The sequence below is a fragment of the Pistacia vera genome, unplaced genomic scaffold (assembly GCF_008641045.1).
Source record: "Pistacia vera cultivar Batoury unplaced genomic scaffold, PisVer_v2 Contig160, whole genome shotgun sequence".
Lineage (NCBI taxonomy): Eukaryota > Viridiplantae > Streptophyta > Magnoliopsida > Sapindales > Anacardiaceae > Pistacia > Pistacia vera.
This window is the reverse complement of record NW_022195685.1, coordinates 1,524,430-1,551,454: the sequence shown is the minus strand read 5'-3', so window position 1 is coordinate 1,551,454 and position 27,025 is coordinate 1,524,430. Positions and strand designations below refer to the sequence as shown.

Genomic DNA, 27,025 nt, shown 5'->3' with positions numbered 1-27,025 from the left:
TGAATTTTTCTGGGCCCGATAGAATCGAGTTTTTCTAAGTATCCAACTCCATTGATTTTTTATTATCATCTCTAGATGCTATTTGGCCAGTAGCAATATGGAGTGTTGTGTGGTCAATCTGGTGAGGATAATTCCTTATTAGGAGAGAAGATATTTAGATTGGCTCAATTTGGAAGGAAGATATTCAGATTGACTTAGATTCCAACTAAGGTAGCCGAAGATCATGCAACTTCCTAATCCTACGTATTTGAATCTTATCTCACCTCTATCATGTAAATGGGTGCTATATAAACCCATCATAACTTATTTTCAAGGGGGTTGGGCAATTTTTCTAAGCAATTTTTCCTAGGAATTATACTATTCTTTGTAAGCTCTAAAAAACAATAAGATAACAATGGACGTAGGCTCAAATTCTAACTTGCCGAACCATTTTAAAAATCTCTCTACCATTTACTTTATTGCATTTATTATGCATCAACTGCTGGTTATCTGTAATCCCGTGCACATTCATTCTGGTTCCGACAGGGTCAATCGAAATTCTCTGGTTGGTACAGATTTCTGTATCAACATTTTGGCACTAGAAGGAGGGCCTGATTCACAGCAGCTCTCCATGTTTTTCCCTCAAGTCTCAACTTCTTCAACAAATCCCAACTTCTTGATCTAGAATCATGTCTTCAAATGTGAAAATCTAAGCAGGATAAAGCCTGAATCTGGCTAAGTGGTAAACACAAGAATTGTAGCCCTTCGAGTTAGCTTTCTAACGGTCTAAGAATCATCCAACTATGAGGTCTACAGCTCAAGTTATCATTAAAATACTAAAGCCTATTTCAAATCAAAGTTCTCAGATTGCATGGTCAGATCGCTTAGATTGTGCGCTTAGATCACTCTGATCTTCAGCTTCAAATCACGTGGCCAGATCACGTGCTTAAATCTCTTAGATTAGAAAGAGCTCGCTAGCTCTCTAGCTCTTAAGCTCTTCAAGCTTTCTGATTGAGCAATGCTCTCAGATCAAGCTCTCCATACTTTCTGATCAAGCTATGCTCTCAAATCAAACTCTCCATGCTTTCTGATTGAGCAATGCTCTCAAATCAAGCTCTCTAAGCTTTCTAATCGAGCAATGCTCTCAGATCAAGCTCTCCATGCTTTCTGATCGAGCCATGCTCTCAGATCAAGCTTTCCATACTTACTGATCGAGTTATGCTCTCAAATCAAGCTCTCCGCTCTTTCTAATCGAGCAATGCTCTCAGATCAAGCTCTCCACTCTTTCTAATCGAGCAATGCTCTCAAATCAAGCTTTCCACACTTTTTGATCGAGCTATGCTATCAGATCAAATTTTCCACGCTTTCTGATCAAGTTATGCTCTCAAATCAAACTTTCCACGCTTTCTGATCAAGCTATGCTCTCAAATCAAACTCTCCACGCTTTCTGATCGAGCGATGCTCTCAGATCAAGCTCTCCAAGCTTTGTGATCGAGCAACGCTCTCAGATCAAACTCTTCATGCTTTCTAATCGAACTATGCTGTCAGATCAAGCTCTCTATGTTTTCTGATCGAGTTATGCTCTCAGATCAAGCTGTCCATACTTTCTAATCGAGCTATGCTCTTAGATCAAGCTCTCTGCGCTTTCTAATTGAACTCTTCGCACTCTTAGATCGAGCTCTTTATACTCTTTGATCGAGCTCTTTATGTTCTCAGATCGAGCTCTTTATGCTCTTTGATTGAGCTCATAAGTTCGGTCGTTTGCTTGAGATCACATGTTCAAGATCTCTTAGATCGTGCTAGGCATAATTCAAGCTCTTCAGTTCGAGACTGCAGCCTATAGTGTGATAGCCATCCAGATCAAAGACATGAGTTTTTGAAGCGCGATTATGCACTCCAAAAACTGGGGGGCTATTATTGTGTAGTCAATCCGGATAGGATAATTCCCTATTAGGAGAGAAAATATTTAGATTGGCTCAATTTGGAAGGAAGATATTCAGATTGACTTAGATTCCAACTAAGGTAGCCGAAGATCATGCAACTTCCTAATCCTACGTATTTGAATCTTATCTTAACTCTATCATGTAAATGAGTGCTATATAAACCCATCATAACTTGTTTTCAAGGGGGTTGGGCAATTGTTCTAAGTAAATTTTCCTAGGAATTATACTGTCCTTTGTAAGCTCTCAAAAACAATAAGATAACAATGGACGTAGGCTCAAGTTTTAATTTGCTGAATCACTTTAAAAATCTCTCTACCATTTACTTTATTGTATTTATTATTCATTAACTGCTGGTTATCTATAATCACACACACATCTATTCTAGTTTCGACACTGTCAATCAAAATTTTCTGATTGATGCAGATTTTTGTATTAACATGAAGCAACCAGGAAGTACCGGGGCAATAGCAATCTATTTCTATAGCAACCAGGATTGACCTTGACCTTAAAGTTACGATCTCAGTGACTACGTGCTTCTCCTTAACTGCTTGTAACGTCAATTCCACCAGCAAAGACAAATCAAATAGAAAACTCCTTCTCTATTATTGAATTAATCAAAGTAATAATAAATAATTTAAGGGTCCAATTAATAATGTTATTCTCTATTTTTTCTATAAATATTTTTGTTGAATTTCAGGTTAACTAGTACACGATTATTGGAGCGTGTCCAACAAGGCGTGTCCAACAAGGACTTACGACTGTTCACCTGTGAACTTTCAACCGTTCACTTATGAACCTTCTTCCTTTTTTTCCAATCTGTTCAATATAAATCGTTGTCGTTTCAAATCAACACTCATACTATATAGATATATACCAATCTTCTACCTTCAAACTACAGAAAAAGAAAAAAAAAAAAAAATCTTGCCTTCAAGTTTCAGATTTTCCATTTTTATATCTCAAAAGCTTTGAAAATGAGTCATCATGCTGCAGCAAAATTATCCAGGTCGATTATATCTCAACTTGGTACTCGCGGCTTCTCAGTAAACATTTTTGAAACCACCCAAACCTTTGCCAGACTGAGGCCTGCATTCGCGATTCGGAATTTGAGTACTTCAGTTTCCCCCAGTGGCTCGCCAAAGGACGAGAAGAATAACTCTATCAACTCTGATAAGCAGAATGATAAGATCATTCCTAGCTATTGGGGCATGGCACCCGCTAAGCTGACTAAAGAAGACGGTTCAGCCTGGAAATGGAACTGCTTCAGGGTTAGTGTGTTTGTAATTGTAGTTTAATTCATTGCTAAAACAAATTATTTGGCTAATTTTTAACATGCTTCAAATTTGACAGCCCTGGGAGACCTACACGGCAGACGTCTCCATTGATGAAACAAGGCACCATAAACCAGAAAACTTCAGGGATAAATTTGCTTATTGGACTGTCCAGGCTCTCAAATACCCGACTCATTTATTCTTTCAGGTACTAATACGATCCTTAATTAATGTCGATATAATAACACTAAAGATTCAATACTGTTAATTTTTCATGGTGAAAAATTACAACTTGGAAATGCCTGCAGAGGCGCCACATGTGTCACGCAATGTTACTAGAGACAGTGGCGGCAGTTCCTGGAATGGTTGGAGGGATGCTTTTGCATTGCAAATCGCTGAGGCGATTCGAACACAGCGGAGGATGGATAAAAGCTCTACTCGAAGAAGCCGAAAACGAGCGAATGCATTTGATGACATTCATAGACTTAGCGAAGCCTGCGTGGTATGAACGTGCCCTTGTTTTTGCAGTCCAGGGAGTGTTTTTCAATGCATATTTTCTGGCGTATTTAGCTTCTCCAAAGCTCGCTCACCGCATAGTGGGCTACTTGGAAGAAGAAGCAGTTATATCTTACAGTGAATTCCTCAAGGATTTGGACAATGGTAGCTTTGAAAATGTCCCCGCTCCTGCAATCGCCATTGATTATTGGCGTTTGCCTCCGGATTCAACTCTCCGAGATGTTGTTGTGGTCATCAGAGCCGATGAGGCTCATCACCGCGACCTTAACCACTATGCATCGGTAAAGCAAGAACCCTTCATTTTCCTAATGGTGATTTTTCTTTTTTTAAATTTCTTGATTGATTTTGTTACTTGCATTGCAGGATATTCAATGTCAAGGACATGAGCTCAAGGACGCACCAGCTCCGATTGGATATCATTAAATTGATCCAAATGCTCAAGGACTATTTATCATGTAAAACTTCTTATGTTATGAATGAAGTTTTGTGTTTTAATTAATTATAATTTGTATAAAAGGTTGTAATCTTTTTTAAATTAAAATATTTATTTTCGAATTAATATACATATTTCTACCAATTATTCATTCCATTTAATTCAGTGATTTATAGTCAAAGTCAAAAATTAACATTTATTCTTACCGTTTTGAGCATATTTCTTAACATTTGTCTTGTATTAGTTAAAGGAATTTTTTATAAGAAATTAATGGCATTTGTTGATACAAAATTCTGCACCAACCAGCGTGATCCGATTGACCTTATCGGGATCGAAACCGATGTGTGCGTGATTAGTGAAAATCGACGATGAATATGAATGAAATGAACTAAGAACAAAGAGATTTTTAAAGTGTTTCGGCCAGGTTAATAGCCTACGTCCACTGTGTTTTTGTATTTGTTGTGAGAGCTTACAATACGGTTTTTTTATCTAAAATTCATAACCCCCTCCTCATTGTCTGAGAGGGTTTATATACAAAATTGGTACAAAGGAAAAAATGAAATTTAGGGGATTACAACTGTTTCGAATCATAATTCCAATATCCTCACGACTGGGCGCTGTGATTGTGCAGTGATTACTGTTGATCTAGTCATTCCCGTAATATCTGGGATTTGAAGTAATCTAGGGATTGATTGAATGATTCCTTGAATTGGTCACGACTAGATTATGTTGGGTCGAGCTATAGCTCGACGAGCTTATGCTGGGTTGATCAATCATAGTTGTCGAGCTCATTCTGGGTCAAACTATATCCTCGAGTTGGCCCGAGCTTGGCAGAAAAATCACACACAACATTTGCCCCCTAGTGTTCAATGCTTGTTTCGGGCTTCGAAGACTATTGCTCGATCTGATGCCAAGCTCAACTTCAACAATGAGTCTTCGAGTGCATGTCTGACCAGGCCCCCGTGATCGACCTTGTGCTTAGCTGACGTACCTCACACTTGGATCTTTATTCCTCATGGTACCTGTCAAAACTCAAAATATGAATAGTCAGGGCATACTGACAATTTATGCATGGTCGTGCAGCATTAAATGCGGCAGCCTTTGTCAGTTACGTTTCGTCGTGCATGGGCAACGTTAGCTATTCACGCGCGAAGTCAAGGCGATGTTCGACGACGGTTATTATTATAACAATCTGACAGTTCGTCACTCCTCGCAGATGGTCGACATGTGGCCACGTCTATGGGCTGAGATTGCTCGATGATCGAAGGGTCATGATCGACTGTAAGTCAAGGGCCACGATTAAACTCTACCCCTTCGTCTCCCATGCAAACCACTATAAAAAGTGACGAAAAACCTCAGAATAGTCACTCTGAAAGTTATTCTAACTCTAATTCTCCTTCGTTGTTGTTCTTACATCATCGTGGTGGTTTTTCTCACGAGTTCCCAACATTTTTCTTATTCCGGTAAGGCTCTTTTCCTTATTTTCTTCTATTTTTCTGATTTTTGTGTCAAAGGGTGGCTACTGTAGTGGCCACATTGGATGTTTTAAGGTTTTAGTAGGGTTTTTGGTTGCGTCTCCGATGATCTCAAGTTTTAAAGGGGTTTAATGCGGTGGCCGCGAGTATCCCGGGTAGGTCGTGTCCCTTCGTTGTATTGCGCGAGCTATCTCAGGTGCATAAAATAGAAGCGCGTGTGGAATGGTCGCCAACTTGTTCTAGCTCTGACACATGTTCGCTTCTTTTTTCAAGTACCTAGAGGCGAGCTACAGCCATGTCTTCATCCAATAGTCGTACCATAGACCGAATGTTCGACTCGCCGGTAGACTCGGCAGCCCTTGGGGATGTGTCCCCCGAGGTTTCTAAAGAATTCATCGATTGAAGCTCAGACCCCGACACTGTGGGCTTGTCCGACCGTGTTTCGATTCAGCTGGCCCAATCCCCACCATCTCCATCCCATAGGCTACGAAGAGAACCACAATCCTTGATTACCCTCAGGGATCTTGAACACATAAGAGCAGTCTACACATTGCAACTTAACTTGATGGTTCCGAGGGGATATTTTCAGAAGAACCCCCATATAGATGGGTAGCCACCTCTGAGACTCTCCTTAGGTGAGGGGTATCCATTCCCCCGCGCTATTTCATTGATAATGTGTTGAGGCGATTCGACATTATTCCTCTTCAACTAACGGCCAATTCTTATATGATCATTATCGCGATGTACATCGCGTACATGATTGCTGACTTGGGCGAGCCGTCTGTCGAAGAGCTTGTTCACTTGTATAGGCTCAAAAAGGGGCAAAACCAGACATACCACCTTTCCAAAGTGAGGAGAGTACTTTTTAACGGGCTGGTCGACGTCTTGAAGAAAGTTCCACACTGGGATTCACAGTTCTTTTTCTACAAAGCCCGAGAGATTGGTGTCTTCGCTGCGGAAGTGAGTAAGGCTCGGACTTCCCGTGTTCGTGCGAGGATTGTTCTCGAGCTATACATTCTAACTGATCGTCCTGTCTTGTTTTTGTAGTTAATGTCGAGCAGAGTTATCTTCCAACTGTGAGCTTACAGAGGCTACAGTGTTTTAGTGATCTTTTGGATGATCAGCGCAATGTTAATGAGCTTCTTACCCTTCCTCACCTGAAAGCGTACGGCTTTTGTCGGGACGAGGCCAATTTTCTAGCACTTTTGGAAAAAGGTTAAGTTGTTACTTGCTTGCGCTTGCTTTCCCACACAAATAGATTGCTAACTCGTTTGCCTTTTTCCTTGCAGAAATATGGGATGAAAAGCCAAAAAAGAAGAAAACGGCTACCTCTACAGCCATCACGAAGGCTTTGGCTACTTCGAGGACGAAGCAACCCATGGACATTGCCGGCTCGAAGTGTGCCTGTGGTGAACTTAGGGGAGGGCCAAGCACGAAGAAGCCTGCGACTGCCACTAAGGCAATTGGAGGGAAAAGCGTTACGAAGCCCCGAGAAGTGCCAGCGAAGAAGACATCCGAGCCGATTGAAGGCTTGAGAAAAAATAATACACCCGAGCAAAAAATTGGCTCAGGCAAAAAGGTTGCCACGCAAGCCAACGACTTTTGAAAAGAAGCGGCCAAAGGCTTAGGCAAGAAGAAATCTGCTCTTGCTGGCGAGGCAGGTGCTTTTGGGGGGAGTAAACCTAGCCATAGCTAGTAGACTTCTGTACAAGGAATGCAATGACACTTTAGAAGCGAACCACCAGAAATGGCAGGCTGTGAAGACGATGAAGAAGGATGCTCTAGCTAAGGTCGAGCTTGTAGAGAAGGAGAAGGACGCCAAACACACTGAGCTCTAGCAGCTCAAGGGGGAAGTCGCAACCTTCTAGGTCAAGGAAAGGGAATTCCTTAACAAGCTTAAAGTGAGCAACACTGCTTGCGCTAAGGCGGAAGCTAAGGCAGCAGAGGTTGCAGAGGCTTTGGAGCAGCAGCGTGGTGCCAACAACAAACTGAACTCTGAGCTGTCATCGGCTCAGAAAGCTATCGTGAGTTGGGAGGCCAAGTCCAAACAGTCTTCGATCAACCTTGGCCGGGAGGTGGCAAGTCGCCAGTAAGCCGAAGTTGAGGCTAGATAGCTCAAGCTTCAGATTGACGAGCTGAACGAGATCATTACTACTCAAGCCTGGGAGACATCCGTCTGCCTTGTCCGAAAATTTTGGGAAGCCCATCCTTCAATCGACTTCTCTTTTCTTCCCCGGGCTTATTAGAAGGAAGTGGAAAAGATGAAGGTCGAAGCTTGGGGGGAGACCTATGTTTACTCAGACGAGTCCACGGAAGAGAGTGAGGGCGAGGACCAAGGGGAAGTCGAAGGAGGCGAGAAAGAGGCCGGGCCCTAGTTGTAGGTCGAGGATCCAACTCCCCTAAACATGATTCCACCAGCTGAGGTTACCGACCTTAGAAAGGAAGTCACCACCCCTCTTATGGACAAGTCATCTCTTCCTCTCGGCGATGACCTTTTTGGATAGGTCGAGGTTAAAGCTCCTACTCCCCCACCCACCTGAAGAGCTACTTTTTTTTTTTTTTTTTTTTTTTTTTTTTTTTTTTTTTTTTTTGCGTTTATAATTAAACTTAATCAATGAAAGAAACTTTTATCCTTTCCATGTCGAACAATATTTATTATACTTCTACGGAGTCGATTTGTCGTCTTAGTAGGACTTGTAACACTAAAACCTGAATTTGCTTAAGGTTACGCATAGCTCGCTTTTTAATAAGCTTTTTCAAATTTGTATGAGGAGATCTTATGCGCCGTTCAACTTCGATTTTGGACTTTATCGCCCTTTTCAATTTTTTTTTTTTGGGCGTCGGCTTAAGGTAGATTTCCTTCGACATGTTTTTCCTTGAAATTAATTTCAACTTTAACTTCGTCAATTTGGGGGTGTTTCACCCTCAAAGAGTTGGATTTTGACGTGACTTGTTCGAGAGAAGCTGCCTTTCTTAAACTCTTGATTCCGAGTTTTTTTTAGAACACCATTGCTTAGGTTGCGATTTAGTAAAATGCTAATGGTCTTAAGATGTTAACAATGAATCAAAGAAAATAATGAATAATACCTCGTTTATTGATCAAGTATTTTGGCCGTGAATGGCCTTACAATGAACATGAATGCAAAACATAAGAACAAGTGAAACCCGAACTGCTTATTAGTAATACCTTCGCAAGTTCTTGGTGTTCCAAGCTCACATTATTTCTTCGCCATTGAGGCGTTCTAGGTGAAAGGATCTTGGTGCAAGCTTTTCAGATATCCTGAAGGGACCCTCCCATTTGGGCCTAAGTGCCCCGAAGTTCGGGTTTTGATTACCCTAGACGACCTTTCTAAGGACCAGATCGCCCACTTCAAAGTCTTTGTTTTTTACCTCGGTATTGAAGTACCGCTTGGCTCGCTGTTGATATGAGGCGAGCCTCAACTGAGATTTGGCCCGATGTTTTTTGATCAGGTCTAGCCTCAAGCAGAGAAGGTCTTCGTTTGCTCTTTTGTCAAAGACTTTTCTTTAGAACAAACTGATTCCTTCTTCAACCGAGTCCATCGCCTCACATCCATAAGATAAAGAAAATGGGGTTTTTCCCATTAAGCGACTGGCAATCGTTCTGTAGGACCATAAAACTTCTGGCAGCTCGTCAGCCCATCTCCTTTTAAGGTCGTCGAGCTTCTTCTTTATGGTGTGTTTTATTACTTTATTCATAGCCTCTACTTGTCTGTTGGATTGAGGCCGATAGATGGCAGCGAAACTCTTCTTGATGCCGAGCTGCTCATAGAAGGTCCTGAAATCTTCGCTGTCGAATTGCTTCCCATTGTCGATTATTATTGTGTGGGGAATCCCAAACTGACAAACTATGCTCTTATAGACAAAATCCTTCAGCCTGCTCGACGTTAGTGTTGCCAGTGGTTCGGCTTCTGTCCACTTGGTGAAATAATCCGCGGCAATTATCACGAATTTAATGCCCCGTTTTCCCTGAGGCAATAGGCCAATAAGGTCGATGCCCTAGATCGCGAATGGCCATAGGCTTGTAAGAGTGGTCAATTCTTGCAATGGAGCCTACGGAATATCTGCAAATCTCTGGCATCTGTCACATCTGCATACGTGTCATCATAAACTGTTGGCTAGTAATATCCCTGGCAGAACACCTTGTAAGCTAGAGATCGACCCCCTACGTGGTTCCCGCAAATTCCCTCGTGTATTTCTCTCATAACATAATTTGCATCCTTATGGTCAATACATCGCAGCAACGGTACATTGAATCCATGCTTATACAGTCTATCGTTGATGAGCGTGTATCAAGCTGCCTTCGTGTGGAGTGCTCTAGCTTCGGTTCTGTCCTTTGGCAGTATGCCGTCCTTCAAGTAGGTGGTGATTGCATTCATCCAGCTGTACCTTTGGCTTGTGGTTAACACTGGATCTTGTGGAGCGGAGATGCTTGGTTTTGGGAGGATTTTAACTAGGATTAAATCGGCCTTCTCATTATTCATTGCTGAGGCCAAGCGAGCCAATGCATCTGCCTGCGAGTTTTTCTCCCTTGGGATCTGATGAATGGTAAAGGATCTAAACTGTCTGAGCTTGGTCTCTACTTGCTGAAGGTAGGATGCCATCCTATCTTCTTTTGCCTGGTATTCCTCGGTAACTTGATGGACCACGAGCTGTGAGTCACTATAGATTTTGATGGACTCTACCCCCATTTCCCTAGCGAGTCAGATACCTGCAAGTAATGCCTCATACAACAATGCCTCATACTCAACTTCGCTATTGGAGGTGTTGAACCCGAACCTTACTATGACTCTGATTGGGTCTCCCTCTGGACTTTCAAGCAAGAGGCCCGCTTCTGCTCCCTTTTCATTCGAGGAGTCATCTACATACAGAGTCCACAGCCATAAGTCGTCATTCTTTTGTTTCCATTGCTCGATCTCTCCCGAGGTATCTACTTCTGGCAGGCTTGGCTCGGCCTCTGGTTGATAGGAGAACTCGGATATAAAATCCACCATGGCCTGGCCTTTGATCAATGTGCTCAGGATATACTTGATGTCGTGTTGACTCATCGCCATCCTCCACTGGATCAGTTTACTCGATGCTTCGGGCTTCTACATTATCTTCTTCAAAGGGAAGTTTGTCAGCACATGGATGGAGTGTGCCTGAAATAGGGTCGTAGCTTTCTGACAGCAATAACAAGGGTGTAGGCAAGCTTCTCCATCTCCAAGTACCTTGTTTCCTCGTCGAGCAGTCTCTTACTCATATAATACACTAGCCATTGTATTCCTTCCTCTTCGCATATCAATGCTACGTTGACAGCAGATTTTGATACCGACAAGTACAGTAGTAGTGGCTCACCCTGAATGGCTTTTGATAGCAGGAGAGGTTGTTTGAGGTGTTTCTTCAGCTCCTAGAAGGCTCTTTCATACTCCTCTATCCATTTGAAACCATTATTCCCCTTCAAGGTCTCAAAAAATGGTAAACACCTATCTGTGGCTCAAGAAACAAACCTGCTAAGCGCGGCCACACGTCTAGTCAGACTCTATACCTGCTTTATGTCAATCAGGCTTTTCATGTCAAGCAGGGCTTGAAACTTCTTTAGATTAGCTTTTATACCCCGTTGGTTCACGAGAAAGCCTAAGAATTTTCTGGAGCTTACCCCGAAAACACATTTTAGTGAATTGAGTTTCATTTGATACTTTCTGAGGATGTCAAACATTTCCCTCAAGTGCTCAATGTGACTTTCAATGACCTTTAATTTGACAAGCATGTCGTCGATGTATACTTCTATGGATTGCCCGATTTAGTTGGCTAACATTTTGTTCACCAAGCGCTGGTAGGTCGCCCTGGGGTTCTTGAGGCCAAATGGCATAACCTTGTAGCTATAGATTCCACGATCAGTAATAAAAGAAGTATGTTCTTCATCAGGCTGGTACATCAGGATCTGGTTATATCCCGAGTATGCATCCATAAAGCTATGTAGTGAGTTTCCCACTGTCTCATCTACTAGTTGGTCGATCTGTAGTAGCGAAAAACTGTCTTTTGGACAGGCCTTGTTTAAATCTGTGAAGTCGATGCAAGTCTGCCACTTGCCATTCGACTTCTTGATTAGGACTCGGTTGGCAAGCTAGTCCGGGTACTTGACTTCCTTGATGAATTTGATTTCTGGGGGTTTGTCGACTTCATCCTTGAGCACTTGAGAGTGCTCTGCATCCATAGCCCTTCTTTTCTACCTTGTGGGTCGAGCCTGTGGGTCGAGGTTCAACCTGTGGCACATCACCTTGGGGCTGATCCCAACCATATCCACGTGCACCCATGCGAATACGTCGAGGTTCCTCTTCAAGAACCCCACCAGATTACTAGCTATTTCTCTAGTCAAGTTGTTACCGATTTTCAACACGCGAGTTGGATCTTCCTCGCTGACACTTATTTCTAGTAGCTCTTCAGTCGGTCCCACTACGAGCTTTTCTTTGTAGATGCGAGGATCTATAGTGTCTACTAGTGACCCAGGGTTCGGCTTGGATTCTGCGATGATCATTGTCTTTGGGTGCAGCCATTTTTGTGCCGCGTTTATAACCTGATTATAGCATTCTTGAGATTCTTTGGTGTAGCTCCTGATCGTCGCGACTCTTTTGATAGTCAGAAATCTCATCACTTAGCAGCGCACTGATGTGACTACGCTTAAATCATCCAAGACTGGCCTTCCAAGGATGACGTTGTATGTGATCGGGTAGTCCACCATTAAGAATTCGACCATCACTGTTTTAACCTTTAGTTCTACCTCTAAGTTACGGGAAGGTCGATAGTACCTTTGGGAACCAGGCTATCCCCGATGAACCCATTGAGTGGCGAAAGGCACACTCACAGGTTCCTTTATGTGAATCTCACTCCTCGGAAGGCTCCCAAGAAAATAATGTTTGTCGCGCTCACGTTGTCGACCATAACCCTTAACACTCTTGCATTGCCAATCCTGGCCACGATTACAATCGTGACATGATTATAACGTGGGCATGTTTCGCACTCATCAACTGTGAATCTCACTACCTCGCTTTCCTGTTTGGGCCGCTTGAGTGGCTTCCTCTCGTAGCTCATTATTCGGGGGACCAAGTCTGTCCTTGCTTCCCGAACATACTGCTCGCGAGCCCGTCTCGAGCTCCCTGTTATGTCGGTCCCTTTGTAGATCATATTCATGAAAACTTCATCGGGATTTGGTTAAGCCTGTTGAGCTGGAACCTGAACCTGTCCTGGGGCCTGACTACTTTGCTCGCCAGGGTTTTCACGAGTCGGTTCTACCTTAACAAATTCTTTCAGGTGGCCTCTTCTTATCAGGTCTTCGATGGAGTCTTTCAAGGCTCAACAATCATTCGTGTTGTGCCCGACATCTTTGTGGTACCAACAATATTTTTGCCGATCTCTTCTGCCTAGAGGCCCCCTTATCCTTTCTAGAGTAGACAGTCTATTCCCCTCTCGGGACACTTCGTAGATGTAAGCGATGTCTTAAGTGAAAATTGTGTATTCTGCATACCGCGGGAAAGGTTGTTGTCACCATAGTTATCTATCATTTGTTTCTTCGGGGACCTGTTGCGATCCCTGTTGTTGCGATCTTGATCCCCACGCTTATTTGAGAGGCGATTTTGTCTCTTGTCCGAACCCTCCATGTTGATCTTCTAGCTAGCGCTGCCAGCGAGCTCTCTACTCGCTGGTATTTCACGGCCATCTGGTAGAATTTGGCCAGGCTTACATGATCTTCACTCTAGAGCTCTTTCCACAGCTCTGTGTTAGGTTTGATCCCTACGATCAGCAAAGTTTGAATGGATTCTTCGGGGGCGTCAGCGACTTTTGTCTGCTCGTTCTTGAACCTTGTTAAATACGAGGTCAGTGATTCGTCTCGCTCTTGGCGAATGTTGCTCAAGTAGCTAAGTGGCATCGCAAACTACCTCCTCCCCTGAAATTACTGTAAGTACAGTGAGGAGAATTGTTGCTAGGAGTTGATGGAGTTCGCCTTGAGCCTTTTGTACTACCTCTTGGCATTTCTAACTAATGTGACTGCGAAACACCGGCATTTCACTAAGTCATTGACCTGGTGTAGCTCCATCAGGTCATTGAAGTTGTCAACGTGGTCTCTACGGTCTCCTTTCCCATTGAACTTGTTTTCTGGTGCCCTGAACCCTTGTAGGAGCGAGGCCTGAAAAACTTCTTTTGTAAAGGGGGAACTTATTACTTCCTCTGCATGCGATCTAAGTCTTCATTTTGGTTGCCCTGGCAGGTTCTGTTAAGCCTCACCTCGAGCATATGAGTCCGCAAGTCGATTGCTTGCGAAGCTCCTCCTGCGTGCACATTGATGCATGAGGTTGAGTCATGATGGCTGGATTGATATGTGCTATCATACTCGTCAGTGCGTTGCTTGCAACATCGGTCATTGCCAGATTGATGCACATAACTCGCTTCGTGAGCCTGTAAAGATCAATCTTGCCTTGGGTGTGGGTTAAAACCGGCAAGTTGACGTTAGGGATACCGTCGAGCTTCTCGGTGGTGCTCGTCGCCTTCGCTTTGCCTCAGCGATTGCTTCCCCGGTCGCCTCTGGGGGTTTGTTTGCCCGCGAGATTCACGCTCGTGCGTGAAGTGCTGCCTGCGAGGTTGGAGGTGTTGATCGCCCCTTGCCGGTGACGAAACAGACTGTCCACCTACAGAATTCATACTTGTTAGGATTGCGTTGGCGAAACGTGGCTGGTCGTGGTTCTCGGCAACTAGTTGTTGGTTCTTCAGCTCAGCCATGTTCTGTTACACCGTCTGTGCAACCACTGTCCCAATCATCTCCATTACTTGGTCATTCTCGAGGGCTGATGTCCCTGCCCCCTGGTTGCTCGTAGTGTGCTGAGTTGCGGCACAGGTGATCGACGTCCAACATTCTCCTGTTGCACCTCCTAGTGGATGGTTTCCACGTTCTCATGATTTCTGGTGGTAGTTTTTGATCTGGTGTACACCACCTTGGTCTTAGAACAAATAAATTGCAGTGAACGTTTGCCAGAATCTTTGAAATATTGGCGGAAGGCCCTCCATCTAGTGCCAAAATGTTGACGCAGAATTTTGCACCAACTAGCATGATCCAATCGACCTTGCCGGGATCGGAACCGAGTGTGGGAATCGAGTGTGCGTGATTAGTGAAAATTAACGATGAATATTAATGAAATGAATTAAGAACAAAGAGATTTTTAAAGTGGTTCGGCCAGGTTAACAGCCTACGTCCACTATGTTTTTGTATTTGTTGTGAGAGCTTACAATGCAATTTTTTTATCTAAAATTCGTAACCCCCTCCTCATTGTCTGAGAGGGTTTATATACAAGATTGGTACAAAGGAAAAAATGAAATTTAGGGGATTACAATTGATTCGAATCATAATTATGATATCCTCGCCACTGGGCGCTGTGATTGCGCAGTGATTACTATTGATCCAGTCATTCTCGTAATATCTGGGATCTGAAGTAATCTGGGGATTGATTGAATGATTCCTTGAATTGTTTGCGACTAGCTTATGCTGGGTCGAGCCATAGCTCAACAAGCATATGCTGGGTCGATCAATCATATTTGACAAACTCATTCTAGGTCGAGCTATATCCTCGAGTTGGCCCGAGCTTGGCAGAAAAATCACACACAACAACATTAATAAGAATATACACCATAATAAAAATATGTGTGTATGTGTGTGTGTGTGTTTTGGATAATTAATAATTTTATAACGAATAAAGAATGACATTAACTGGGAAAACCCTAAGCTCTACAACTCGCATGTCAAAGCACACGAGGTAAAGAAGTAGAAAACCTAGCTAGAAGGCGAGGATTTACAATCTTTTACGAGCAACTCAACCCAAAGCAGGTCAAAAGCAAGGGGAGCCAGATCAGAGCCAAAAACAAAGCAAAAACCAGAAAAGAAACACCACCACCATCTGCACAGAGGATCAGCAAAGAACCAGTTAAGAGCTTATATATATACACACACACACACACACACACACACACACACATTAGAATAAAGCACCTCTTCTAATGCAATATGACGTTGGGAGAGGTGATTTATCTTTTTCGACAAAAATTATAATTGGAGTAGTCTTTAGGCACTACGATACAATCTTAATGTCAGTCATGTACTTTGTCCTCAACATCAATGTGATTCTGGTTGGATATAATTTTAACGGGAGTGTTTGAGCCAATTTCCGTACACCTTAACTAATTCCTTGAGACCTTGAAATTATCGACCAGGTAAGAGTTTTAGTGGTTACCTCTATTAGCACTTAAGAAGAAACTTAAACTCGGTACATCTTAAGTAATACATCCAAAAATCCTTATTGAATCACTTGATCACATCGGTCAGAGATAATTAATTAATTTCCAAGTTTATTAAAATCAATTATTGATAGTGTTATTTTTTTATTAATTAAATTTACTAGTTACATGGCCCCGAGACATCATCGAAACGGCCAGTGAAAGTTGAGTAAATTAAGGTGGCTCTGGCTTATTTTGGGTCAATAATTAAGCTAGTTTAATATTAAAATCGTGTCGATTAATTAACTAGTCACATGACCCTGACATGACCACGTTAAGTGGAAGCCCCTGACATGATCACGTTGAGTGGAAGCAGATTGATTAAGGTGGCTCAATTTGGGTCAGTAATTAAGCCGGTCAATTAACTCAACCCGGTCAGCCCCCACACAAATTGGACTCCTTAACCATAAGACGCCAAACCAGACACGTTCCTTCCATTTCCATTTTTCATAGAAAATTCAACTTTTTCATTTATTTTTTAAGTCTTCTTGATCCCCAAGAAACTTCTATTTCAATATTTTAAAGTTTAAACTTGCTCTCCAAGAAAGTGTAACCAGAAACGCACCGCCTCTAAATTATAATGAAATAAATATCTTGGTCTCCAGAAATTTCTCAATGATTTCTCCTTTATTACCTTTCCAGGTTGGCAACTTAATTGGCTACTATAAATTAAACCTTCCTTAAACCCTCCGTAATATAACCAAGAAACAGTCAAAATTACGTACAAAAAACTCTGATTTTGTTGGTTTTTGATCTCTGAATCTGAAGATGATGAGCCGTAGTGGAAGCAAGTTATTGGGTAATTCCATGTTGGCCGTGCTGGGGCCTCGCTTGTTCTCTTCTGTAGCCACTCGTACGGTGTCCGGAGAGTCGGCGGCTACCGGGATCCTGACGGGTTACAATTACAAGCTTGGGATTGTTGCCGTGAGAAATAGGAGTACTTTGGTTTTGGGTGAGAAGGAACAGGAGGAGAAGCAACAAGCGAAGGAAACAGCCGGTGACGGTAACAATGACGAAGAGAAGAGGATCGTGAGTTACTGGGGTGTTGAGGCTCCTAAGGTCACTAAAGAAGATGGTACGGAATGGCGATGGAGCTGCTTTAGGGTACACAGATCAGACCTTTCTTCTAGTTTAATTTTCTGCATTTTTTTTATATAAAATATTTATGATTTAATTACGTTTATTGTGTATTGCAGCCATGGGAGACCTACAGAGCTGACTTATCAATTGATCTGAAGAAACACCATGCGCCTGCAACATTTTTGGACAAAATGGCTTTTTGGACTGTCAAATCTCTCAGATGGCCAACAGATTTGTTCTTTCAGGTAATATACCCTATAATTCTCTTGTCAAGACGTCGTGTTATAATTGTATAGATGAGTCCAGATTGTCTTGATGTAATTTTATCATCTGAATTGCGAATATGATTAAGTATACGATCCGGACAGTTTATACCTGAACTTTCTGACAATAGAACTACTCCATGTTTACAGATCTTCTGTTTATTTATTTATTTTAGGGTTCTTCTGCTAAACCAATTTTTGTTTGCTTTTACGTACAGAGGAGATATGGATGCCGGGCAATGATGCTTGAGACAGTTGCGGCGGTGCCTGGAATGGTGGGAGGCTTGCTGTTACACTGCAAGTCATTGAGGAAATTCGAGCACAGCGGCGGCTGGATCAAAGCACTTTTGGAAGAAGCAGAGAACGAAAGAATGCATCTCATGACTTTCATGGAGGTGGCGAAGCCCAGATGGTATGAGAGGGCTCTAGTTTTTACAGTCCAAGGCGTATTCTTCAATGCCTACTTCTTGGGGTATTTGATTTCTCCGAAATTCGCTCACCGCATGGTGGGGTACCTGGAAGAAGAAGCAATTCACTCTTACACAGAATTCCTCAAGGAATTGGACAAAGGAAACATTGAAAATGTACCAGCTCCGGCAATCGCCATTGATTACTGGCGCCTGCCTCAGAACTCGACTCTTCGTGACGTTGTGATGGTGGTGAGAGCCGATGAGGCCCATCACCGTGATGTGAATCACTTTGCATCGGTAAGGCGTGGGTGATTTAATTGAGAATTTCGGTGATTATTAGTGTTAATTATTGATTATTAATGGAGTTAAATTTGGATTTGCAGGATATACATTATCAGGGGCGTGAATTGAGGGAGTCTCCAGCGCCAATTGGGTATCACTAAAATTGATGTTAAATGTTTGGTAGAATAAACATATTCTTTGAGTATTCCTTCTCTGTTGACTATTATGTAAATATAATGTACACTTTTGGAGTGTGTTACTGTTACTAAACTAATAATATTATTAAATTCTTAAGAATTAAGGTAAAAGATCTTTTGGTTAAGGGATTATATATTTTGACAGCCATTTTCAAGGCAGATCCTCGGTTTTAATTTGATTAATTTCTACTGTTGTATTCTTCATAATTACTCATTTAAGTAAATAAATATGTACTCGAGGATAAATTGGTTATTACATATTGAGTAAACTACATGTTTCCAAGTTTCTGTCCTGAACTTCATAAATTTCAGATTTTTACCGTTAAATTAATAGAAAATTATGTAAATTAACGGTTCAAGGGTATTTAAGTTTTTTTATTCAGAATAACCCTCACCTCTTTAAATTTACTCATAACCCAATCGTTCCTCTTCGCCTCCAAGTTCAACTCTTCCACCACCACCAACCCTTTGTCACCTCAAACACCATCTTCTAGCTGCCAAAAAACCCCATATGCACAACTTTTCGTCTTCCACTGCCGTGCTACTTTCTGGCCAGCCTTTGGTGCACATTAGCAAGCATCGCCCTCTGTCGTTTTGCCACTTTTTTAGCGACGAAAATTGCTTACGACCCTATTTTTTCACTCATTGGCCCTTCCTCTTCCATCGCTACCCACCTCCTTATTGCTTAAACTCTCTAATAGCCGTTGACCGGCTTGTTAAGGATTTGCGACTTTGTCACAGTTTCTTCTCCTTTCTTTGGTTGGCCTATTCACAAGAAATACCTCCAACCATTGGCATTCGAACCAACTGCACTTCAAAACCCCTTTTGAACCTGTCCTCCATCTATTGTCGATTTGCCACCGCCTCCTCTCAAAGGTGCTTGGTTGAATGACGAATTGGGATTTGGTTTTTTTGACATTTTAAGCATTTTTTTGAACTTGTTTACTGGAGATTGTTGCATTGTTGTGTTGTGTTGCCATGTTTGTTGTTTTTCCGATCATCATTCAACTCCAACTATAGCTTTTTTTTATCGTCAAGGTTGGCACACCAATCGTTCAACTAAATTTCGTTAAGAAGCCAACGCACATTTGTTTGAAGTTTGGTTGGATTTTGGAATTGGATTGTGTTTGAATTTATTTTGGAAGTGTAGATTGTTCTGTGTTTTGTTTGTACAGATAATGTCAGAGTAACAAGCTTGTTCCGTTCTCTCCATTGGCCCACAGTCACCCCCACACAACACTCTCTACACTCATTCAGGAATTTATTATTTATTAAGAGCAGTTTGGTAATAGCACTTGTTATACTGTATCAAAATCCAAAAATCACTAACATCGTTTAATGGAATTTATGAAACATAGGTGGGAACTTGCCGATTCACAAAACCTTGGTGAGAACATTTCGTTTACTCTTACATATTTTCTTAGAATTCATTTATTGTACGATGCCAAAATTTTAAAAGTTGGGGTAGGATATTGTAAATTTATTTTTAACCTAAAATTGTGTTTAATTTGACTAATGGTATGTTAAAATTTTAAGGTTTTTTCTTTATTATTTTTCCAAATATCAAATCGACAACTCTTTTAACATTGGATAAAAAGATGATTATTAAATGATGCCAATTTTTTTTTTAAAGAGATGTACATAACAAATAGGATTTATAAATTAAACGCAACTTGAACCATTTTAATAAGCTTAATTAGAGCATCTGTACTCTTTATTTTGAAGAGTATATTTCTTATAAATAAAGTGCATCTTCATTCATTTTTAAATATAAAGAACACAATTTTTATTCAAATCCAATAAACTCTTTAAATTTAATGAGGATCCTCTTTATTTTCAAGAAATAGACTTAATGGGAGAAGAAATAGACTTAATGGGAGAGAGAAATAATAAATAAAATGCATAGAAAGTTGTAGTTTATTAATTAAAATTAGGATAGAGAGTGAAATTTGACTCTCTACATGTGGAGAGTCAAACTCACTCTTTAATTTATATTTTAAAGATAAAGAGCCTGTTGGACTCTTGTTTTATGGATAGATTCTTTATAATAAATAGTTTAGGTCATATAAAGAGTCATTTGGAGATGCTCTTAGTACACTAAACAATGTGATATAATACACTGTTTTAGCAGGCAATAACATATAGAAATTAAATTAGTTGTAACCAAAATTTTATTAATGACAATGTGTTAAGTAAACAAAATTAATTTATTTTTTAAAATACACTAGCTATTCAAAATTTGAAAAAGTAGACTGCTTCATAATTCCAAAGTCAACATAAATTTAATGGATTAGTTATATAGTTTATACTTAAATTATATAATAAATATATATATAAAAAAAAACCTTTCTATGACCTAGATTTGAACAAAAATAGGTATTTAGAATCAATTTTTGACACAAAATAAACTTTTATTGTAGATTCAATTAAATTAAATATTGATCTACAGTAATTTTTGAATTAAGAGAAATAACCATAATTTAAGAGATTAAACCTTAAGGTGTTGCCCAAGAAGGTTTGTTTCTTTCAATTCTTAGGTTCAAACTTTTAACCATCTACCACAATAACATTATGGCTTACTTGGTTTTTTGTGCTTGTAAGATGTTTAATGGACCTTAGAGATTAATTGGGATACGCGTAAGCTGACCCAGACACTCTAATTACCAAAAAAAAAAAAAAAAAAGTGAGAGAAAGATTTTCTAACCATAAAATGATTAAAAAAAACCAAAATTTAAAACAAAAATAACCAATGTTCTAAAAACCGAACCGGACAATGACCCGTTCAAGGGTCCGGTTTTCGGTTTGACCTGTTGGATCGGTCGGTTGGACAGCAATTTATAAAATTACTTTTAGTCCCTGAAGGTTTGACATTCATCAAAAACACCTCTATAATACTCCCTTAAGGTTTGAAATCTATCTAAAACACCCCTGTTGTTCGAAGATTCTGGTGAGTGGTGGCGGCAGCGATGATCGACGCCCAATCGAAGCTGGAATCTTGGGGCTTTTGATGTGTAGGTGTCGGAGACTCTGATGGTGGTGCTAGGGAGTTCCATCGTGGTCAGAACTCGCCGAAATCAACGAAAGAAATCCGACGTCGTGTCACGCGTGAACTTTAGGTGGACGGCATCGACATAGGTTGGACGACGGCGGCTGAAAATGGATGGTTTTGGTCGTGGAGATGCCGTCTGTCGAATGGGGGTGTTTTCTCCGTCGAAAGATGCCGGAATCCGGTGGGGTTTAGCTGCGATTGGACCGCGATTCGACACTATTCCGGCGGTCCAACCGCAGTCCAATCCAGTTTAAATCAAAATGACGGTTTTTTATATATACCGGACCGGATTTGCCGCCGGTTGCCGGTCGAACCCGTCCGACCGAGTGGTCCAGTCCAGTTTTCAGAACATTGAAAATAACCATATTTTCACCAATGTCACTAAACATTAGACTTGGCAAAACGGGTCCAAACTCGCGGGTCCACCCTATACCCGAGAAAAAAAATATAGGGTGCAGGTCCTTGAAATTGAACCTGTTTTTTTTCGACCCGTACCCGGCCCGACCCGTATTGTCAACGGGTTAGACAGGTAAACCCGTGGGTGCCCACGAGTACCCGTTTATTATTTTTTTCAAAATAAAAAATTTTGAAATCCCTAATATCCTAAAAGTCTATCACTATTAGTTCGACTCTCCTCCCTCCTGCCTCTCATCTCATCCCACAGACGCAACGCAACTCTCTTCTCTCACCGTCGCCATCTCCTCTCTCACAGTCTCACATCATCACACCGTCACCAACTATCCTCCCTCCCACACAAACGCAACTCTTCTTTCTCACATCGTCACCGTCGCCGTCAACATCTCCTCTCTCACATTGTCACCGTCGTCGTCGCCATCTCCACTCTTCATTACTTTTCATTTTGAGTCCATCACACCTCCACCATTGTAGATCTGTGAGTTTTTACCAAAGATTATAGATTATATTTTTATTCATTTTTGACATCTGGGTTTTTCTTATTCCATCAATTGCTATTTGGGTCTTGCTATTACTTTAGAATCACATGCACACTTTTTTTTACCCTTACATGAGCTTTTCATTCCAATATACAGCTGTTAGTGAGCCCTAAAAAGATTCAAAAGTCTTGACATCTGTGTACCCAGTTGTTGATGGTCTATCCGAGGATATCACTCCTTCTCTCGATGGTCTATCCGAGAAAGAGATGGGTGTTTTTGATGATTGGGAGAAGAAGTTTGAAGCTAAGTACCTAGTTGTTGGCTGTGTTGCTTCTTAAAGTTATGTGGGTGTTGGGTAGGAAGGATTGTGTATGATCTGAACTTGCTGGTATAGCGAATAATTGGATTAATAAAATAAATGGGGGTTGTGTGAATTTGGCTTTATTGTTCTTTTTATTTTGTTTGGTTTGCAGTTGTGTGCTCTGGCCATAGTTTGCCCCATTTTGTTTGTAGGATGATTCATTTAATTCTTGCAATGAATTTGAGATCCTTGCTGGTCTCTTTGGTTTACTAAGATGCCTTTAATTCTTAGTATCGGTAGGAATTGTGTGGATGCATGAATGAAAAAAAAAATAAAGGACGATGGAGTGAGTTTGGGATTTTTGTGCACTTTCAAAAGTTATTCCTAGGGTGAATGCTTATGTCTATGTATCTCAAGCTTGATTCTGCTGATCTCTTGGGAGGAGCTTTAGTTTCTAGGATATGTGGTTTTGTTGACTTCATGCGTATATAGATGTTAGGAGTGAATTTTACGGGTGTAACTATCATAATTGAAAACTATTGGGGTGAAAATAATAATTAAAACCGAAGAGAGAAAAAATGGGCACCCACTGGTCCACCCGTACATGCATAAGGTAGGATACGGGTTCAATATTTTAGACCCGTATATCTCGACCTGTATTAGGTCCATACCCATGTCCTTTGGGACCCGTACCCATGATAACCCGACCCCAACCCAGTCCACCCGCCCGTTTTGCCAGGTCTACTAAACATATAAGTATAGTTGAAGTAAATTTCTAAAAACCCCTCATAGCATTGATAAGTAGAATGCCAACCCAACTACTATATCTGCCTTCTGTAATCACCCCATTTTTACTGTTCTTTATTAAACCAAAGGTGATGGGCAAGGAGGAAGGTGAGGCATATGACAACAACAAATGATTAATGGGCGATTTAAATACTAGTAAATGAAGACCAAAGTGAAAGTGAAAGTGAAAGTGAAAGTGGACCTTCCAATTTGAACGCACGCCCTCAACATAAATGTCTTCTTCCTCCCAAAACCCATATCTCCAATCACCAGATAAATGGTGCCGGTGACTCAATTTCACCCTTAATTTCCATTAATTTCACTTATGGATTCCGTGCAAATCCCTCACTCTCAGACTCAGACCTCCAAGAAGAGTTTAAATTATGTACTGTTTCGGATGATCTTAACCCTCGTTTTCCCAATCTTCATCTTCTTTTTCTTGTCGTTTTCGATCGGCCTCGTCGCAATTTTGTTCGGGGAATTATCGGTTTCTAGTTCCATTTTTGTTCAGACTCAGTGCAAGATAGTCTCCAGTAGTAAGTTTATTTATTTATTTAGTATTAATATTTGATTATCTGAATACAAAGCTTGTTCATTTTTTGGTTTATTAATCTTGTTCAGGTGTTGATATAAGGTCATCGAAGGTTTGTGAACTTGGGGTGTTGAATTATAAAGCGAAGCGTGTGTTTTACCCTTTTGAAAAAAGTAAATTTCGGTGTCGGTATGATTATTACTGGGCTTCTGTGTTCAAGGTAAATGCCAGAGCTTTGGTTGATATATTGTTTTTGGGAAATATTATTGTTCTTTCAAGAAAGCATGCAACTTTAGTATGTTCACTAATCACAAGTTCAGTTTGAATCTTCAACATGTGTATGTGCATATTTTAGTTGTAGGTTTTTTATGGGTATCGGAATTGGGACAATGAATGTATTTTTTTATGTTTCTTTTGTTGATTATGTTTGTGACTTTTAACAATTTCAGGTGCAATATATTGATCATTCTCGGGGTCAAATACGATTTGCTTTGGCAGAGGCTCCAAATGAGGCTCTTCCAGTTAATTGCAGGCCAAATTTTGGTGCTGCGTGGTTGACCAAAGATAAATTTAAGGTAGGGGTTGCGAAAACTTGAGGTCTCAATCTTTACTTGCTACGGAATTTAACTTCTATGAGTAATTGAGTTGAAGCTTTATAAAGAAATTTCTAATTTGGTTAGATGGTAGAGATGGATACATGCTGCTATTTTGTAAATTCTTTTCTGTTTTTCTTAAGAGAAATGAATGTTTATGTACTTTTTCCGTTTCTTTTATTTTTTTAGGTAAATGAGACCTATGAATGCTGGTATACATCTGACGTCTCCAAGGTGAGCTTGTATCATGATGGTTTTTTCAGCTGCCAGGCAAAAGAACCATCCGCAGTTGAGATGTTTAGACGATACTCTATCTTGTGAGTAAATATGCTTTATTATTAGTCGTATAGTTGTTGCCCTTCTTATTTGCTTTGTATATGGCCTTTGAGCATTGTAGGCATATGGTTGGCCTTGTTTGCATTTCATTGTAGTATGCGAGTAGGCTCTAGTTGTTTTATAAAGATATAAAGAGACTAAAAGCAAGAAATCCTTCCTATTGGCTATGGTGGATAAAGTTTCCTCAAATGGAAGAGAGAGGATAGAAGAGTTTGGGAGCTCCATGCTTTCGAGATGTTTTCTTACAAATTCTCCATTTTTGGTTAACTGATGATCATTGTTTTAGTCTTTCTTACCGGCTTGCATGATTTGTGAAGCAGAAGTCATGATTTTTGCTTGGACCAGTTCTTCTTGCATTGTAGTGTTTCTTTAAGTTTATGTTTTAGTGGGTATAAACTTATTGAGACAAAAACAATGAGTTCATTTGGCCTCTTGGGGTGACTTTCATGCAAGACTCTTTTGTGGTTTTGGCAAAGGAGAAAAGACCGAAGTCTGTGTTGTTTTAGCTGGTTTGTGGGTAATTTGGCAAGTAAGAAAAAGAAGAATTTTTGAAGATGGATGTGAGAAAGATGCTGATATTTTGTAGGGTAAAGTCTATTGTTTGTTTGTGTTCCTGCTTCGGTCTTTAAAGCTTTTAAGGATACTTCTCGCTTCTGCATTCACTTAAATTGGAAAGGGATGGAAGGATTTCATTGATTCTTGCTTCCAGCATTTTTATTTGGGGTGGATTGGTATTGGGGGATTACTGTTCTTTTAAAGGAAGAAGGGAATTTTTTATAAGACTGGGGAATGTTGTGGAGGGTTTGCTCAAGGGATCAAAGAACAAAGACTATGTCAAGCTGTTTAAGGTTAAAATCAACAGGTGATAGCATCATTTATGTTAATGGCAACCAGACTATGGAATCAAATCAAATTGGTTATGATATTTCGTTTGAGCGAAGAGGGCAGGTGTTTAGCTCTCTTTTGGGCCACCTACATGGGATAATATACAGTTTCCTTAATTACAAGAGTTGAATGGGGTCCAGCAATTATCAACAATTTTAAAATAAGGGCAATACATGAGAAAACTAAAGGTATGTCAAAGTAACATAGAGATATCTAAGAAGTCAACTAGGTCAATACCCCTGCTATTCAAGGATTGCAGAAATCACAGTTCTGTCCCTAGATATAAATTTAACCTTGAAACCTGAAGTAACATTCCGAAATAGAAACTGAACTAATCCTAAAGTGCCCCTACTGTGCAATATCTCATACATTGAACTGTTAGAACTAGATATAGAAGCAGCCATAAATCCTATTCTCCACGTCTCCATGATAAGATTTTAAATCCAGTGGGTTAATGGAATGGAAAGCAGGAAGGAAACATATCAAATTGCCTTTAATATTCTGGATGTTATCTTCATTTTGACTTTATACATCAGTATGTGCTCCCTTTGTGATTAATGACTGCATTCAACTGAACTGCATGTGTGGGCATGCGTGTTTGTGATTTTTTAACGAATTCTTTCTCTAATTCAATATTTTTTATATGGCTCTTTATCATCAGGTCCACAAAGATTTTACAATCTTGGTTTACTCACAACAGAAAAGCCAAGTACTGGAGGTGGGAGACAATAATTAGTGTTTTTTCTGGTTTCTTAACTTCATTGATCACCATCAGCGTTGTTAGAATTCTACAAACAGTTAAGTCTTGGACGCTAGCTCGGGTTTTCAATACTGTCTTCTTCAAGCGTGTTTGTTTTCTTGTGGTATACTTATTAGTCATGGGTTGGTTGGCCATTTGTTATGGAAAATGGCTTGGTCTTCTGTAGATTTTTCACAGTTAATAATTTCCTAGGGAGCATTCTCTTTTACCGGTGCTTCTTACTCTTTCTCCTCCTGAGGACCAGAGTACTGCCGCTTCAAAATTGCAATATATGTAACATTCCTTGTGCAACATACGTGATAAAGTACCTAGATAAAATGAAGAATATGTAGCTGAGGTGAATAGGAAATTCTGAGTATATAGGAGATTTGTGTTATGAAACAGCCGATGTAACATATAATACATTACGTTTAAGCATTTGATAAGTTTAGAGTTGGAAGGCAAGATATAGTATTTAATGTATAGCTGTAGTCAGATTGATTATTGCTTCTCATTTTCCATTTGGTGCGCTTAAGAGTACCGCAATTTTATAATTCGATGTGGGTCAAGGAAAAAAAAGGAACATTTGAATGTTTTCATACTACTTTTATACAGTCAGTTTGCTAAAGTTATTGCACCATATCAATGTTCTCAAACACTGCAATTTTACTTGAAAGAAAGCAGCTGGGTGACTACATTGGTGGACTGATTGCTTTCTTGGCCATATATGATTCTCCAGAGAAAACTG

General features: G+C 40.5%; 3 protein-coding genes across 3 annotated transcripts; all 3 read left to right on the top strand.

Annotated features, from left to right (window-relative positions):
* Positions 1-2,893: 2,893 nt before the first annotated feature.
* On the top strand, positions 2,894-4,161 carry LOC116125142 (ubiquinol oxidase 2, mitochondrial-like). Its single transcript, XM_031410858.1, has 4 exons — positions 2,894-3,187; positions 3,270-3,398; positions 3,499-3,987; positions 4,070-4,161. The coding sequence occupies exons 1-4, from the start codon at positions 2,894-2,896 to the stop codon at positions 4,127-4,129; spliced, it is 972 nt and encodes a 323-aa protein (XP_031266718.1). The 3' UTR covers positions 4,130-4,161.
* A 12,346-nt stretch (positions 4,162-16,507) lies between these two features.
* On the top strand, positions 16,508-18,163 carry LOC116125158 (ubiquinol oxidase 2, mitochondrial-like). The gene is made up of 4 exons (XM_031410883.1): positions 16,508-17,035; positions 17,128-17,256; positions 17,493-17,981; positions 18,068-18,163. The coding sequence occupies exons 1-4, from the start codon at positions 16,700-16,702 to the stop codon at positions 18,125-18,127; spliced, it is 1,014 nt and encodes a 337-aa protein (XP_031266743.1). The 5' UTR covers positions 16,508-16,699; the 3' UTR covers positions 18,128-18,163.
* Positions 18,164-21,853: 3,690 nt separating this feature from the next.
* On the top strand, positions 21,854-26,905 carry LOC116125132. Its single transcript, XM_031410845.1, has 6 exons — positions 21,854-22,104; positions 22,262-23,728; positions 23,814-23,944; positions 24,174-24,299; positions 24,507-24,634; positions 26,200-26,905. The coding sequence occupies exons 2-6, from the start codon at positions 23,518-23,520 to the stop codon at positions 26,462-26,464; spliced, it is 861 nt and encodes a 286-aa protein (XP_031266705.1). The 5' UTR covers positions 21,854-22,104; positions 22,262-23,517; the 3' UTR covers positions 26,465-26,905.
* Positions 26,906-27,025: the final 120 nt, after the last annotated feature.

Coding starts and splice junctions, on each gene's coding strand:
- LOC116125158 (XM_031410883.1), top strand. CDS start 16,700: ATGATGAGCCGTAGTGGAAGCAAGTTATTGGGTAATTCCATGTTGGCC. Junction 17,036..17,127: donor GGCGATGGAGCTGCTTTAGG/GTACACAGATCA, acceptor TGTGTATTGCAG/CCATGGGAGACCTACAGAGC. Junction 17,982..18,067: donor ATGTGAATCACTTTGCATCG/GTAAGGCGTGGG, acceptor TTGGATTTGCAG/GATATACATTATCAGGGGCG.
- LOC116125142 (XM_031410858.1), top strand. CDS start 2,894: ATGAGTCATCATGCTGCAGCAAAATTATCCAGGTCGATTATATCTCAA. Junction 3,188..3,269: donor GGAAATGGAACTGCTTCAGG/GTTAGTGTGTTT, acceptor CAAATTTGACAG/CCCTGGGAGACCTACACGGC. Junction 3,399..3,498: donor CGACTCATTTATTCTTTCAG/GTACTAATACGA, acceptor AAATGCCTGCAG/AGGCGCCACATGTGTCACGC.
- LOC116125132 (XM_031410845.1), top strand. CDS start 23,518: ATGGATTCCGTGCAAATCCCTCACTCTCAGACTCAGACCTCCAAGAAG. Junction 23,729..23,813: donor GTGCAAGATAGTCTCCAGTA/GTAAGTTTATTT, acceptor AATCTTGTTCAG/GTGTTGATATAAGGTCATCG. Junction 23,945..24,173: donor ACTGGGCTTCTGTGTTCAAG/GTAAATGCCAGA, acceptor TAACAATTTCAG/GTGCAATATATTGATCATTC.